We start from the raw sequence: 15034 nt of genomic DNA, 5'->3' as shown, positions 1-15034 counted from the left end.
GCCACGTCCACAGCCACATCTCCACGTCCACAGCCACATCCACGTGCCCAGCCACGTCCACAGCCACATCTCCACATGCCCAGCCACGCCCACAGCCACATCTCCACATGCCTGGCCACGCCCACAGCCACATCTCCACGTGCCCGGCCACGTCTCCAGCCACGTCCCCATCTGCAGCCACAGATGGCTCCCCTCAGTGGTGGGTGATCCTCCGCTGTGGGCCACCTGCAGACCCAGGGCAAGCTGCACCCACCACTCCTACCACCCCTACCTGTGCTCACCACACAGGTCCCTCGTGCACCACCCCCAGCACTGGGCTCCGCCACAGCACCCCATGCCCACCCCAGGGCCCCACCCCTCTGTGCCTGAGCCTGGCCCCTGGGCTGGTGTTTGTGATACCACCCTGGGCTCCTCCCGGCCGAAAGGTCATTGTGGATTCTCAGTCTGTGGAACAAATCAGCTCCGTGGTCTGAACAAGGTCAAGGTCAGGCTCCAGCGCCAGGGCCTAGTCTCGGCCTATTCTAGGTCCTGTGGGCCTTGGGCTGGACTGAGGGCTCCTCACCCGACCTGCCCCACCTGCTGTCAGGCAGGGCCCTGTGCGGCCCCGAGAGTCACCTGCCTTGACCAGCTCATCCCTCACGGGGCCCACCTGCCCAGGAGGCATCAGGGTCCACAGGTTCTCAGGAGGTCAGAGTCCCCCAGCCCCAGGGGTCTGCACCTTCACCCAGCGGATGCCTTCACCCAGCGGACAGACACCCTGTGACAGAGGCCTCTGATCTCCTCACACCTGAGCTCAGCTGGGGCTTGGCTGTCGTGGGCTGGGGAAGACTCAAGATGACAGGACCCCTCCCCCACAGCAGGGAAGAGGCAGCCTCGGCCCATGGGTGGACACCCACCCCCTCCTAGGTCGGAGCTCTCTGAAAGCAAACTTGGGCCCAAGGAACAGGACTCCCGGCCATGAACCCCATCACTGCTGTCCCTGCTGCCGTCCCAGAGTGGGCCGAAGGCTCTGGGGGAACCAGGAGCTGCTCGCAGTCCACCAAGGTGCAGTACCTCCCTGCCAGGCGGCAAAGCCACCTCCACAGTAGACAGAGCTTCCCTTCCTGTTATTCCTTCACGCCCCCCCCCAACGCCACAGGCAACTCTGGGGCCTGTAAAGGAAGGCAGAGGCGCCACCTTCTCTCCTCCCTTGGGGAGAATTTTCCAGCTTTGGGGACTTATTGCCAGGGCACACCAGCGCGGGACATGGGAACAGAGAGCCTGGCTGCCCGTTTGCTCTGATCCACGGTTTTCCCAGTACCATGAGGGACATCAAAATGTGATTTCCCTAAACCAGAGCCTTCACACACGGCCCGCGTGGCTGGGCTTCGTGAGGATGAGCACAAGGACAGCTGGCCGACACCTGGCCAACCCGCAGCGTCCTGGGCGCTCCCTCACCCCGAGCTGCCCCAGCGGGTGGAAGACCACCCCTCCCAACCTGAGACCACCTCGAGCCTGTGGGGGCCCTGCCTGAGGGTCTCCAGGATGGCCACTCGCCTGGTCACGTGCCCGTGTCCAGGTCTGCGGAGTGGGCAGGAGTTGTGCAGGCTCACACCCAGGGCTGCCGGCGCCCAGCGTGGCCGGGACAGAGCTCGGCACTCCTGCCGCATCCCCGTTAGCAAAAGGGAGCCACGGATCACTCAGGACGGGCCCCTCAGCTCCACGTGGGAGCGGACAGACCTCGCCGGAGACCCACTCGTGTGAGACCACACTCATCCATCTAACGAGTGTTAGATACACGATGTCTTGACGTATTGTGTATCAATGGCTGGGCTGTCGGAACGGACACTGAGTGTCACATTTGTCAATTCAGGACCCCAGAAAATAGTTAAAATACAGAATCTGAGCACAGAGGGCAGCGGAGGTCAATCACAGCACTCGGGGATTCTGACGAGGCCTGGAGGGAGGCGAGGTGGAGACAAGGGCAAGAAGAAACGGAGTAAAATTTCTCACCTTAGGAAAACGGGGGATCAGTGTTTCCGTTCAGACAGTGTCTCGGTGGCTCCATTTAGACGACATCCGGAGGGAGGCGAGGTGGAGACAGAAGCGCAGGAAAAAACAGCGTAAAATTTCTCACCTTAAGAAAATGCAGGCCGGCCGCGGCGGCTGATGCCTGTAACCCCAGCCCTTTGGGAGGCTGAGGAGGGCAGATGGCTCGAGCCCAGGAGTTGAGACCAGCCTGGACAACACAGCGAAACCCCATCTCCACTGAAAATATAAAAAAGTATCCAGGCTGGTGGCACACACCTAGAATCCCAGCTCCTCGGGAGGCTGAGGTGGGAGGATCACCGGAGCCCCGGAGGTGGAGGGTGTAGTGGGCTGAGGTCACACCACGGCAGCCTAGGCGACGGTGCGAGACTCTATCTCAAAAAAATAAAAACTAAGATTGGAGAGTTTGAAAGCAAAACAGGACTTTGGTTTCTTCAGATTTGTTTAAAATTATGCAACACCATAGCCAAGAGGTGGAGGCACCCCCACGTCCATGGAGGGAAGAACCGATAAAGAAAATGTGGCCTCTTCGTATCTTGAGAGTTTACTTGGCCTTAACAGGAAGGAAATTCTGACACCTGCGGCAGGGAGAGGAACCTCGAGGGACTCGGGCTCAGAGAAATGAGCCAGTCATGAAGCCCGGACACCGAACGGCTCCACGTACACGAGGCGCCTGGAGGTGCCGGATTCCCGGAGACGAAGCAGCAGGGCAGGCGCCGGGGGTGGGGAGTGGGTGTGGGGAGCTCGTGCTGAACGGGGACCGAGTTTCTGTTTGGGAAGACGGAACGTCACAGAGATCTGTTGCTCAATGTGGACGTAGTTAACACGGCTGACCTGCGCACTTACAAAAGGCTACAAGGGCAAATCGTCTACATGCTTCTTAAAATTAAAAATCAAAAGGTTAAGACAAAAATAAAAAAGGGTAGTGAAACAGTTTTATCTCAAAATTACACACTTTGCATCTACTTAAACCGATGAAGAGACAGACTGAGACGTCAGCGTAGAAAGTGTATCCGGTAAACACTTCTCAAGCCCCTCTCAAGGCACTCGGGCAGGAGAGCTGGGGCCGCAGTCGGGGCGAACCCAGGATCATCTCAGGCCATCTTCATCTGCACAGGGTCCCTGCAGACGAGAGTCAAGCCCAGGGGCAGACACGGTGGCTCACGCCTGTAACCCCAGCACTCTGGGAGGCTGAAGTGGGTGGATCACAAGGTCAGGAGTTCAAGACCAGCCTGGCCAACATGGTGAAACCCCATCTCTAATAAAAATACAAAAATTATCACGCCTGTAATCTCAGCACTTTGGGAGGCTAAGGCAGGAAGATCACAAGGTCAGGAGTTCCACACCAGCCTGACCAACATGGGGAAACCCTGTCTCTATTAAATATACAAAAATTAGCCAGGCGTGGTGGCGGGCGCCTGGGAGGCTGAGGCAGGAGAATCGCTTGAACCCAGGAGGCGGAGGCTGCACTGAGCCGAGATCGCACCATTGCACTCCAGCCTGGCGACAGAGCGAGACTCCGTCTCAAAGAAAAAAGGAGTCGAGCCAGGGGACGGCATCCAGCTGGACTCTGCAGCCTTGGTTTCCACTAACGGACGGCCCAGGCCAAGGTGATTCCTCAGGGACAGGCGGCTCCAACAGGAGGGGTCAGCTGAGTTCTCCAGAATCTTGAAGCCCTAGAAGTAGATCCGAGAACGCAGCCCCTTGGGACAGCTCAGAATACGAATCCTGCTGGGTGGGGCATTCACCACCCATGATTGTTCCCACCAAAGCCAGCCAGGTCATCACCGCCAGGACCAAAGCCGGTCGGGTCGTCACCGCCAGCCAGAGCCCCGGAGGAGGGGGGCACTCAGGCACCCCCCAGGGACTGCACCCAAACACTCCTGCCACGGGCGCAGCGTGGAGGGTTGGCGGGGGTGGGAAAGGAGCTGCCTGTGGCTCCCCATCTGCCTGTGGACATGACAGTGGCCGCTCCCTGGGTGGGGACGCCTTTTCCAGTCCTGAAGCTGCCTGGGGAGGTGCGTCCTGGCACAATCTTGCTTTTGAGAAGGGAGGGTGGACTTCTTTTCAAATCTTTCCATGTATCAGGCATTGCTTTTATTTTGTTTTGTTTCAAGTCATGCCCACCCCATCCTGCCAGCCCAGCCCCTCCACGGCCACAGCCACCGCTCACCTGCGTCCACACAGCCGCTTCCTTTCCACACACGTGATGCAGCACACGCTCTTGTGTCTTGGCGCTGGGTGATTTTAACAGGTTCTCAAATATTCCCTTTGTTCATCTTAAACCAGAAGACGCTGAATGTGTCATTTTCTCATTGCAGCTGCAGGTCAACTTGCTGTCCAAATTTTTGCTGATTGCAAAATCTTGCTATGAGCAGAGAAACTTCGCAACAGCCATGCAGATCCTGAGCGGGCTGGAGCACCTGGCCGTGAGGCAGTCCCCCGTGCGTCCCCCTCGGGCCCCGAGGAGGGGGTGGGCACCCGCGCGGCCGCAGGAGTCTCACCTGTGCTTCCATTTCAGGCCTGGAGAATCCTGCCTGCAAAGATAGCAGAGGTCATGGAGGAGCTGAAAGCCGTGGAGGTACCAGCACTTTACATGGCCTGCGGCTTTCGTGCACCGAGGCCCCCTCCTAAACAACCTGCTCTGCAGAGTCTGCCGCACCCAGACGCAGGCACCACTGAGTGTGTACAGGTGGCCCAGCCAGGGTGGCCTCACTGAGGCCCAGGAGTCATCTCCCGGCGGGGCCTCTGCTGCCACCTGTGCAAAGGTGTCCCCCCTGCTCAGTCACGGGGCCCTGCTGGCCTGAGTTCCTCCCACAGAGCACAGGTGCCCAGAGGACAGCACTGAGGTCTGTGGCTGGGGCCTGAGCTTAACCAACCTGGATCTCCCCCAGGACAGCAGGGGTGAGATAATGAACAAGGAAGCGCCGCTGGAAATGAGGGGGCATCCCCCAAAATGACACAGACGAGCCCCAGAGCAGCCAGAGCCTGTCCCGTCCTGGGTCTCAGAGCTCGACCTCAGGCCCCAACCACAGCTGTCCGCGGGTGGGACGGCTCCTGCCTGTCCTTGCTGGACACACAGAGCGGGGCCTGCACTGGCCAGGGTCTCATTTAGGGAAGCTGGGTAGCTGGGTCACCTGGCACTTTGCTGGAGTCCAGCAGAGAGCAAAGACAGGGACTCACCATTTCAGTAGCAAAGACAGGGACTCACCATTTCAGTGGCAGGAGGCGCAAAGCCTCCCAGCGGCCGTCAGGGCCATGCAAGCTTAAGACCCTGCAGGTGTGAGCCAAGTCCAACCATCCAGGCACATTCGAGACTGGAAGCTAATTCAGAGAGCCGGGCAGACCCCGAGTGTGGAGAACGCAGGACCAGCTGGGACTGGTTGGGCTGCACTGGCCCCGGCGAGGCTCCTGCTCTGACCACGCCCTGTCTCTCCCCGGCCCACGCCCCGGCTGGACCACCAGGTCTTCCTGAAGAGCGACAGCCTGTGTCTGATGGAAGGGCGGCGCTTCCGGGCACAGCCCACCCTGCCCTCGGCCCACCTCCTGGCCATGCACATCCAGCAGCTGGAGACAGGTGGCTTCACCATGACCAACGGGGCCCACAGGTGGAGCAAGCTCAGGTGAGGAGCAGGTGGGCGCACGCCCAGGTGAGGAGCAGGTGGGCACACGCTCAGGTGAGGAGGGGCTCAGGTGGGCACACGCCCAGGTGACGAGGGGCTCAGGTGGGCACACGCCCAGGTGGGGCAGGCTCAGGTGGGCACGTGCCCAGGTGGGGCAGGCTCAGGTGGCACCTCTCTTCCTATCCCTGTTTTTCAGAAGCCCGGGTACCTTGCCCCTCACTTGGCACTCACAGCCTCAGACCTCCCTCTACACAGGATAACCTCCAGCCACCTCCTTCTCTGCAAATTTGGAGATTTCCTGCACTCTTGCCGTCCATGGCCCCAAAACACTCCCCGTGGTCTCTTGGGACCCCTGCGTTGCGACCCAGGCACACTTCCCACCTCACCCTGAGGGTCTCTGCAGCAGAGGCTGCCCGGCAGCAACCTGCCCTGACCCTGGGTGCCACACGGTGTCCCTGCCCCCCCCAGACCCCTCTCCCTAGAGACGTGCATGTGGGACCCAGGATCCCTCCTCAGCCTGTGGTCCTGCCGTCCACCTGCCCAGCACCTGGGACCAACCACCTGGGAGGCGCAGACTGGGGCTGGCTGTAAAACCCACCACCACGACCCACAGGGCTCACGCCCCAGGCCACGCAGGCTCTTCCACGTGGTAACGGACATGGGCCAGCCTCTCCTCGGAGGCCCAGGCCTGTGTCCAGTGGCCTTCAGGCGCCCACAGCCCCAAGCCTCACCCTCTCCCTCAAGACACAATCTCCCACCGTCCCGTCTCTTCTCGTCGCCCGCCGTTGTCCACACACGGTCAGGTGGAGGCTGCTCAGGCCAGGGCAGCTCCACCCTCCTCCACGGTAGATGGCCCCACTTGGGGAGCAATGCCCAGTGCACCAGGTGCCCATGGATCCCCAACCTGACAAGTGAAGGTCCCCTTCTTAGACAGACACCAATCAAAAAACAACATTTACAGTATGCCGTAAGTGTATGCTCATTGTAAGAGATCAGAAAACCCAAGTCAGCAAAAGAGAAGTTAAAGACTTAAGGTAGGCTGGGCTGGGTGGCTCACGCCTATAACCCTAGGTAGGCCGGGCCGGGCACAGCGGCTCACCCCTGTACCAGGGCACGGTGGCTCACGCCTGTAACCGTATGTAGGCTGGGCATGGTGGCTCACGCCTGTAACCCTAGGTAGGCCGGGCGTGGTGGCTCACGCCTATAACCCTAACACTTTGGGAGACCGAGGACAGATCACCTGAGGTCAGGAGTTCAAGACCAGCCTGGCCAACATGGTGAAACCCTGTGTCTACTAAAAATACAAAAAATTAGCCAGGTGTGGTAGCTGGCATCTGTAATCCCAGCTACTCAAGAGGCTGAGGCAGGAGAATCACTTGAACCCGAGAGGCAGAGGCTGCAGTGAGCTGAGATCATGCCACTGCACCCCAGCCTGGGTGACAAGAGTAAAACACCGTCTTAAAAAAAAAAAAAAAGGCCAGCGCGGTGGCTCATGCCTGTAATCCCAGCACTTTGGGAGGCTGAGGCGGGCAGTCAGGAGATCGAGACCATCCTGGCCAACACGGTGAAACCCCATCTCTACTAAAAATAAAAAAAATTAGCCAGGCGGGGTGGCGGCGCCTGTGGTCCCAGCTACTCGGGAGGCTGAGGCAGAAGAATGGCGGGAACCCGGGGGGCGGAGCTTGCAGTGAGTAGAGATCATGCCACTGCACTCCAGCCTGGGTGACAGAGCGAGACTCTGTCTCAAAATAAAAGACAAAACATAAGGTGATGCACAATCAGGAAAGAAAACAAGCCAAAACTGGCACTTGCCCTTCATGGCATCCACGTGCCTATGTGAGCGCCTCCAGATTTGCCCGTCCCAGCATCCACGTGCCTCTGAGAGCCCAACCAGGCATGCTCTTCCCGGCGTCCGTGTGCATGTGTGTGCGTGTGCGCGTGTGCAGGTGTGTGTGTGCCTGTGTGTGCGTGTGCGCACGTGCGCGTGCATGCATCTGCGTGTGTGTGTGCGTGCGCGTGCACATGCGCATGCGTGTGTGCACACGTGCACATCCAGGCTTGCCCCTTCTTTGACATAATGCACGTCCCTTTCTTTGTCACTCACACTGGGTGTGCAGTGTTTCCGTCCAAAATCAGGACAGGGCGTCCGTCTGTGGCACCACCGTTCCCAGGCCCGGGTGAAGGCTCCTGTTCCTGACTGGCCAGTTGTCTCCGTTATATCCCATGGTATAACAGCTGGTCACTGTCAACAACCAGCTCTCCCGGGAACACGGCCCTGGCCCCGGCCGCGGCGATTCCCAGATGTGAACGCTCCGCACGGCGGCAGAGTTCCTTGCCTGCCTCGTCCTCTCAGCTGCAGCCCCTGCGGCCGACTGGGCTTGACTCCTGTTGGGACGCTTGGCACGGACAAGCCTGACCCTGCGGGGTTTCCGTAAGCGTGTGTGGACTGAAGCGTGGATGGATGGACAGTTAGACACACGGAAAGGTCTGAGCAGTGACGTGAGGTTCGGCCTCGCCAATAAATACAGAAAACACCCTTCAGTGTTTACACGGTGAAAAGGTTTAGTTCAAATGATGCCTAAGAACGCGGGGGGACGCCCTCCGCATGGAAGCTGCGCCCCTCCCTGTGCAAACTAATGTCTCTTCTTTCCCCAACGGAAGGAACATCGCGAAGGTGGTGAGTCAGGTGCACGCATTCCAGGAGAACCCCTACACCTTCAGCCCCGACCCCAAGCTCCAGTCGTACCTCAAGCAGAGGATTGCCCGCTTCAGCGGTGCCGACATTTCCACGCTGGCTGCAGACAGCAGGGCCAACTTCCACCAGGTCTCCAGCGAGAAGCACTCACGGAAGATCCAGGACAAGCTACGGAGGATGAAGGCCACATTCCAGTAGCCGAGCTTGGGCCTGGTGTGGAATTCCAGATCCAAACCCAACTGCGGGGGGTGGGCCGGGAGGCAGAAGCCACATCTCAGGCCCGGCTGTTATCCAGGCCCCTTTGCCCCCAAGCCCTGGGGAGCTGGGCCGGGAGGTGGAGGCTCAGGGGACCCCATAGGGACAGGCAGAGCTGGTCTCCTCCCAGCAGACGGAGCCAGGACGGGCACAAGAGTCTTGGAGGTTTGCGTGTTTCTGCTAAAATTAAAGAGCTAAATTTAAAAATGAAAATGAAAGATACCTTCCCAGGAGTTTTATGCCTGTCTGCGCCTCATACACAGATAAGTGGCCCTTACCCAGCTCTCAGCGACGACCCCACAAAACAGCAACAGCCCCCCGCCAACTCAACAGACTTCAGAGTAGCTCCTCCCTAAGCAGGTTTCTGAGCCAGCCTCAGTGGGCTGAGCAACGAAGGACCAAAGCGGACCTCTGAGCGGCATGCCAACCACAGCTCGCGGGGCTCCGAGACCTCCCGTCCGAGACCTTGCCTGGGTTCACCCTCCACAACCCAGCCCCAGAACCCCCGTCCCCCTCCCCTGCCCGGTGCCCCTCCTCCCCAGCCCAGACCCCCAGGTGCCCGAGGCCTGCTGCTGGAGCAGGCACCTTGGGCTGGGTCTGCTCCCCAAGGGCCCAGAGCCCCCCAGCTTAGAACAGCCCTTGGTGAGGCAGCCGCGCCCAGACAAAGGCCCTGCTTCCTGGAAAGGACACTCACAGCAGGTCCAAGGCAGAGGCTCTGCAGCGGGGGTCCCTGAGAGTGCCCCCACCCATCTCATGCCCCAGGGGCCGCCGCTGCCCACCACCTCCAGCAGCCATGCATGTACGCCCACAGCCCTGCCTCCACAGCTCGCCACGCACTCACGCTTTGCCAGAGGAGACAGGAAGTGCGCTGCCTCCATGGCTCCGAGCCCTCGCCCAGGTTCTCGGACCCCGGGCAGCTGATGTGGAGTCCCCGACCAGGGCCATGGGAGACCTGCACGGTCAGATCCACACTGGCCTCTGCAGCTGGGCGGCCAGAGCCCCAGGCACCGCCCCAGCTCAGTGTGGCTCTCGTGGTGCCAATCACCACAAGACCCAGGATTGTGCTTTTGATTTTTAGGATTAGCCATTCTTTAGAGCAGCCAGCTAGTGGCATTTCTAGGAAAACTGTGACTTGTGACAAATCGCCGCATTTTTAATGTCAAGACGTGTTTTCCCACATAAATTCACTGGAGACATCCGGGCCCTGGTTCGATGCAACATGAGAGGAAGTCGGCGTCCTGGCCACGAAATGCAGTTCACTTTTTTTAGGCTTTTCTATGAGGATTATGTTCTGCAGACCCACGCCCGCATTTTCAGATTTTGTATTTAACAAAGATAGTGTCCAGTGCAAATCAACATTCCAGCGGTCAGGACTGACCTCAGGGGAGCACTGGGCTCAGGCTTCAGCGTGACTGTCCGCATGGCTCCCTCCTGTCCTGGCACCAATTTCTGAATAAAGTCCTTTCTACCAGCCGCTGCTGTGTGGCCACTCTGTGGGTTCCCAAGGTGACCTCTGCAGGTCGAGCTGGTTTCCTTCATGGCCACACGAAGGCCCCTTACAGGCGCTCACAAGGACTCCAGGTGCGAGAGGTGCTCGGCCCAGGACTGAAAACCGACCAGCCAGTCCACAGCGACATCCTCTGATGTTGCAGAGAAAGGCCTGGGTCTGCCAGACGAGTGTCACGACTCAGGCCCTGCCAGGAGAAAAGCTGCCCCCAAAACTCCCAGGCCGTGCGAACAAGCCAACGTACCCACCGGGGCAGGAAACACTCGCTTCTGGTGAGGACTGCAAACAGCCTAAAAGAACGGACTCTCGAAACCACGCTCGCACATCCAGGCTCGCCCCTCCATTCACAAAAAGGACGCCCTCATACTGGGCGTGCAGTGTCTTCATCCAAAATCAGGACGGGTGTCTGTCAGTTCTTTCAGGCTATTTGCACAGACCCACGGCCGTTCCTGGGTCAACCTGCCCCAAACTCTGCCCAACCCAGCCGGTTCCCACCGGGCAGCCCCGTGGGCAAGACAGAGCCGGGTCGCCCATCACCGCGGTGCAAGCTCGCCCTAGCTCTGACCGCAGCAGAGGGAGGCCAGGAGGGGAAGCTCCCGCAGGTGGGGCCTGTGGCCCTGGAAAGGACGCTGTCACGGCCGTCACAGTGTAAGGCTGGTGGACACCACTCGAGGAGGGGCTCACGGCTTCCAATGGTTTTGGGTTGTAAATTGCGGATGCTTTTGTGAAAGAGCTGATGGGTCTCTCGGGAAGTTCCCGCGATGAACGGTGCGGTGATCCGCCTGGAGGGAGGTCCAGGAAGAGCCGAGGAGACAACGAGATGGCGGGGTCCAGCTGTGCTAACGGGAGCTGCGCCGGCCGGGGGCCCTGGGTCCTGGTCACATGTGCTGGACAGGAGCTGCCCTGGGAAGGGGGCCCTGCCGCTCACGTGTGCTGACGGGAGCTGTCCCGGCCCGGGGCCCTGGGTCCCGGTCACGTGTGCTGACGGGAGCTGTCCTGGGAAGGGGGCCCTGGGTCCCGGTCACGTGTGCTGACGGGAGCTGCCCTGGGAAGGGGGTCCTGGGTCCCGGTCACGTGTGCATCCTCGCCCCCCATGCCCTGCAGGCCAGACCCCTCACCACAATGGCTCCAATAAACTCGGCCCCACCGGGCACAGGACTTTTCTCTCGGAGAGCTGACAGCCAGCAACCCCGTGAGCCTCGCTCCCTGGCCTCTCGCCCTATGTGAGCCTCTCCTGCACTGGCCAGGGCCTGTGGCCACTGTTGCAGGAGCCACCACCACATACGGGGCTTGACCTCCCCAAGGCCAAGGTGCCGGGAGCAAGCCCAAGGCAGCCAAACAGCAGGCTGGGTGGAGAGAGTGTTGCCCAGCCAGCCTGGCCCAGGGCCTCCCCAGCACCAGCTTGTGCCACTTGGAGAAGGACTGAGGGTCCCCAAAAGAGCCAGGCCTTCGCTCCAGATATAGTGCCCTGGCACCTCCAGCCAGAGCCACCCTCTCCTGCCCCAGTCCTGAAGGACACAAATGAGTGGATCCTGGTCCTCACCCAAGCTCCTAGCCACGGGATCACCCACGTGAGAGGCGGCACCGGCGTCCAAGCTCTTGGGGAATGACTGGTTGCCCCACGGAAGACCCCCAAAGTGCTACTCATACAGTGAAAGTGGGCGAGTCCGTTCTCTGAGACCTGGCTTCCTGTCGGTAAAGCAGGACGCGCCAGCTCACCCACGCACCGCATAGGTCCTGTCGTTCCTGCGTTGGTGACATTCACAGCATGCCGTGAGGCCAGCGGGAATTCCCACTGTGCGTCTGCACTTGGACCTCCCCTCCCGGCCTGGCTTCTCCACAGCACACCTATGGGGAGCGTGTGGCAGTGGCACGGCAGGCCCGTGGGGAACATGTGGCCGTTATATTGTTGGCGGGTACAACCGTGGGGAGCATGTGGTGGTTTCATTATGGGCAGGTCACGCCGTGGGGAGCGTGTGGCAGTGACACGGCAGACCCGTGGGGCGCGTGTAGCTGTTACGTTGTGGCAGGTCATGTTGTGGGGAGTGTGTGGTGGTTCTGTTGTTGACAGGTCACACCCACACAGACCTGTTTCTAAGGGATGTGCAGGCACGTGAGTGTCCCCAACTGACCCCAAAGCTGTGGCCTGCGGTGGGTCTGAACTTGAAAACTGTTGCAGCAGCTCCATCCACACACATACCTCTGCGGCCACCCCGCTCCCAGCCCCTGGTGACCGCGGATCAGTACCCACCCAGCCTGGTGACCGCGGATCGGTACCCACCCACCCCCCGTGGCTTTGCTTTTTCCAGCATGTCCCATAAATGAGTCCCATAAATGGACTCACAGCGTGTGGCCTCTGGGGCTGGCTCTTCCGCTCAGCAAAACGCACTTAGGATTCGTCCCTGTCGCTGCATGAATTAAGGGCCGAGGCGCGTTGCAGCCCAAGTGCACCATCGTCCGGGGCTTCTCAGCCCTGTCCAGGTTCCGGCAATGATGAACAAAGCTGCCATAAAGGTTGCGTGCAGGTTTTTCTGTGGACACAAGTCTTCGACTCCTTTGGGTAAACACCAAGGACAGTGAATACCGGATCCCACGGGAAGAATATGTTTAGTTTTCTTAAAAACCACCAGAGCGTTTCCCACAGGGCCTGCACCACGTGCACTCCCGCCAGCACCGACAAGGGTTCCTGTCGCTGCGTCCTCACCGGTTCGGGACGTTCTCAGCACTCCGGCGTCCACCATGCCGGCCGGTCTCCAGTGACCGATTCGCCCCATCCTCGCTGGTTCGGGACGTTCTCAGCGCTCCGGTGTCCACCATGCTGGCCGGCCTCTCACGACCTATTCGCCCAGTCTCCCCGCCCGGGGAATCCTCAGTGTTCTGGTGTCAGCCATGCCGGATGCTCTCTAGTGGCCGATGATGTGAGCATCTTTCCACATCTCCATCTGCCCTTTGCACATCGCATTTGACAAAGGCCAGGTCTTCTCTCCGTTTCTACGGAGTCGTTCTATGTGGTACAGGGTGATGGACGCGTAACTATAACTCTCTGTCTTTATCAAAAACTCACGGAGCCTGGACGTCCCTCCTTGGGTTCAGTTTGGAAAATCTTAGAGGAGGACTCAGCTGAGTCCAGTTTGGGCCAGATGTCTGCCCTGGACCAGCCGGTCACCGATGACCAGCAGCAGTGTGACCAAGGTCAGCCTTTAACTGGGCCTCACCCCCAAATTCTGGACTTATTTTCAGAAAAGGGGGTCTTTATGAGCTGTGCTGGAACTCCAAGATCCAGCACACTTACGTTCAACAATTTGTAACAACTTTTTAAGAAAAAAACCTAGATCTGTCTTATAAGCAGGATGTTGGGAACCCCAGGGCGGAATCACAGAAACTGTGACAGGCGACCCTGATGCAGCTGGGTGACGCCACCTCGCTGACGGGAGTGGAGACGGGCCGACCTCAGTAACAGGGGAAACCAAGGCAAGGGCCGAGGACCACACACAGACACCGTGCTCTGGCAGCAAACCTGCTTCTCAGAGGGACGCGGTCAGCAATTCTGAAGGCACCTTCCACGCACCTCAGGGCTGAACCAGTGCAGGAGCTGGGCCTCCCCACCGTCCAAGAAAGCAGTTCCAGAAAAGCAATTCAGGAGGCGAGAAGGAGCCAACCGCGCAGGACGAGGGTCAGAGGTCACGTGAACTCACGTGTATCCTAATGATGGTCACACATGCGCATCCACGGCCAGCCCACGCCATACACGTCCTGGTTCTGTCCCAGACGGAATCATGGCGGGCTGTGCTGTGCACTGCAGCTGCCACTGCCGGCTGGACCGTCTACCCTGGGGTCCTGTGCACCATCATCTCTGATCTCCACCCATCAGATGCTCCTAGCACCCCCAACCCTCAGTTATTAAAAATCTTTCTAGTTTGTTTGTTTTTTGAGGCAGAGTCTCGCTCTGTCACCTAGGCTGGAGTGCAGTGGTGCAATCTCAGCTCACTACAACCTCCACCTCCTGGGTTCAAGTGATTCTCCTGCCTCAGCTTCCCGAGTAACTGGGCCTACAGGCACGTGCCACCACGCCTGGCTAATTTTTTGTATTTTTAGTAGGGACGGGGTTTCACTATGTTAGCCAGGATGGTCTCAATCTCCTGACCTTATAATCTGCCCGCCTCGGCCTCCCAAAGTGCTGGGATTATAGGCTTGAGTCACCGCACTTGGCTTTTTTTTTTTTATGAGATCCCCTCCCAGGTTCAAGTAATTCTCCTGCCTCAGCCTCCCTAGAAGCTGGGGTTACAGGTGCACAACCAACACCTCGCTAATTTTTGTATTTTTAGTAGAGACGGGGTTTCACCATGTTGGCCAGGCTGGTCTCAAACTCCTGACCTCAGGTGATCCTCCCGGCCTCCCAAAGTGCTGGGATTACAGCCACCATGCCTGCCGCCCCCCCTTTTCTTTTTTTTTAAGACAGAGTCTTGCCCTGTCACCCAGGCTGGAGTGCAGTGGGGTGATCACGGTACACTGCAGGCTTAACCTCCTGAGCAAAAGGACATCCTCCCACCTCAGCCTCCCAAGTACCTGGAACTACAGGCACCTGCTACTACACTTGGGTTATTTTTAATTTTTTGCAGAGATAGGGGTCTCACTATATTGCCCAGGTCAGTCTCAAACTCCTGGCCTCAGGAGATCTGCCCACCTCAGCCTCCCAAAGTGCTAGGAATACAGGTGTGAGACATGTGTATGAGTGCCTGGCCAGGAACCACAGATTTCTCCAGAAGAGTCTGAAAAGCTGATTCTAGGGCCAGGGTCAGCAAAGGACCAGACGAGGCAGGAGCATCCTGTAGTGCCAGGGAGCTGGGAGGGAGGTTTCAAAAGGACACAGGAAGACAGGAAGAGGTGAGAAGAGTTTCAATGGCCAAAGTGGGAACAATCTGAGCA

The 15034-nt window shown here is 59.0% G+C and overlaps 1 protein-coding gene across 1 annotated transcript in view; it reads left to right on the top strand.

Moving 5' to 3' along the window:
* KNDC1 (kinase non-catalytic C-lobe domain (KIND) containing 1) overlaps positions 1-8820 on the top strand; it is a 67341-nt gene extending 58521 nt beyond the window's left edge. Inside the window, exons 27-30 of the mRNA XM_011980847.1 lie at positions 4350-4472; positions 4550-4609; positions 5494-5651; positions 8313-8820. Of these exons, the coding sequence (XP_011836237.1) occupies positions 4350-4472; positions 4550-4609; positions 5494-5651; positions 8313-8544 (573 nt within the window). The 3' untranslated portion in view covers positions 8545-8820. The remainder of the gene's footprint in view (positions 1-4349; positions 4473-4549; positions 4610-5493; positions 5652-8312) is intronic.
* The last annotated feature ends 6214 nt before the right edge of the window (positions 8821-15034 follow it).

This window comes from Mandrillus leucophaeus, unplaced genomic scaffold (genome assembly GCF_000951045.1).
Source record: "Mandrillus leucophaeus isolate KB7577 unplaced genomic scaffold, Mleu.le_1.0 Scaffold219, whole genome shotgun sequence".
Taxonomy (NCBI): Eukaryota; Metazoa; Chordata; class Mammalia; order Primates; family Cercopithecidae; genus Mandrillus; species Mandrillus leucophaeus.
The sequence above is the reverse complement of the archived record's forward strand: the minus strand, read 5'-3'. Positions and strand labels throughout refer to the sequence as shown.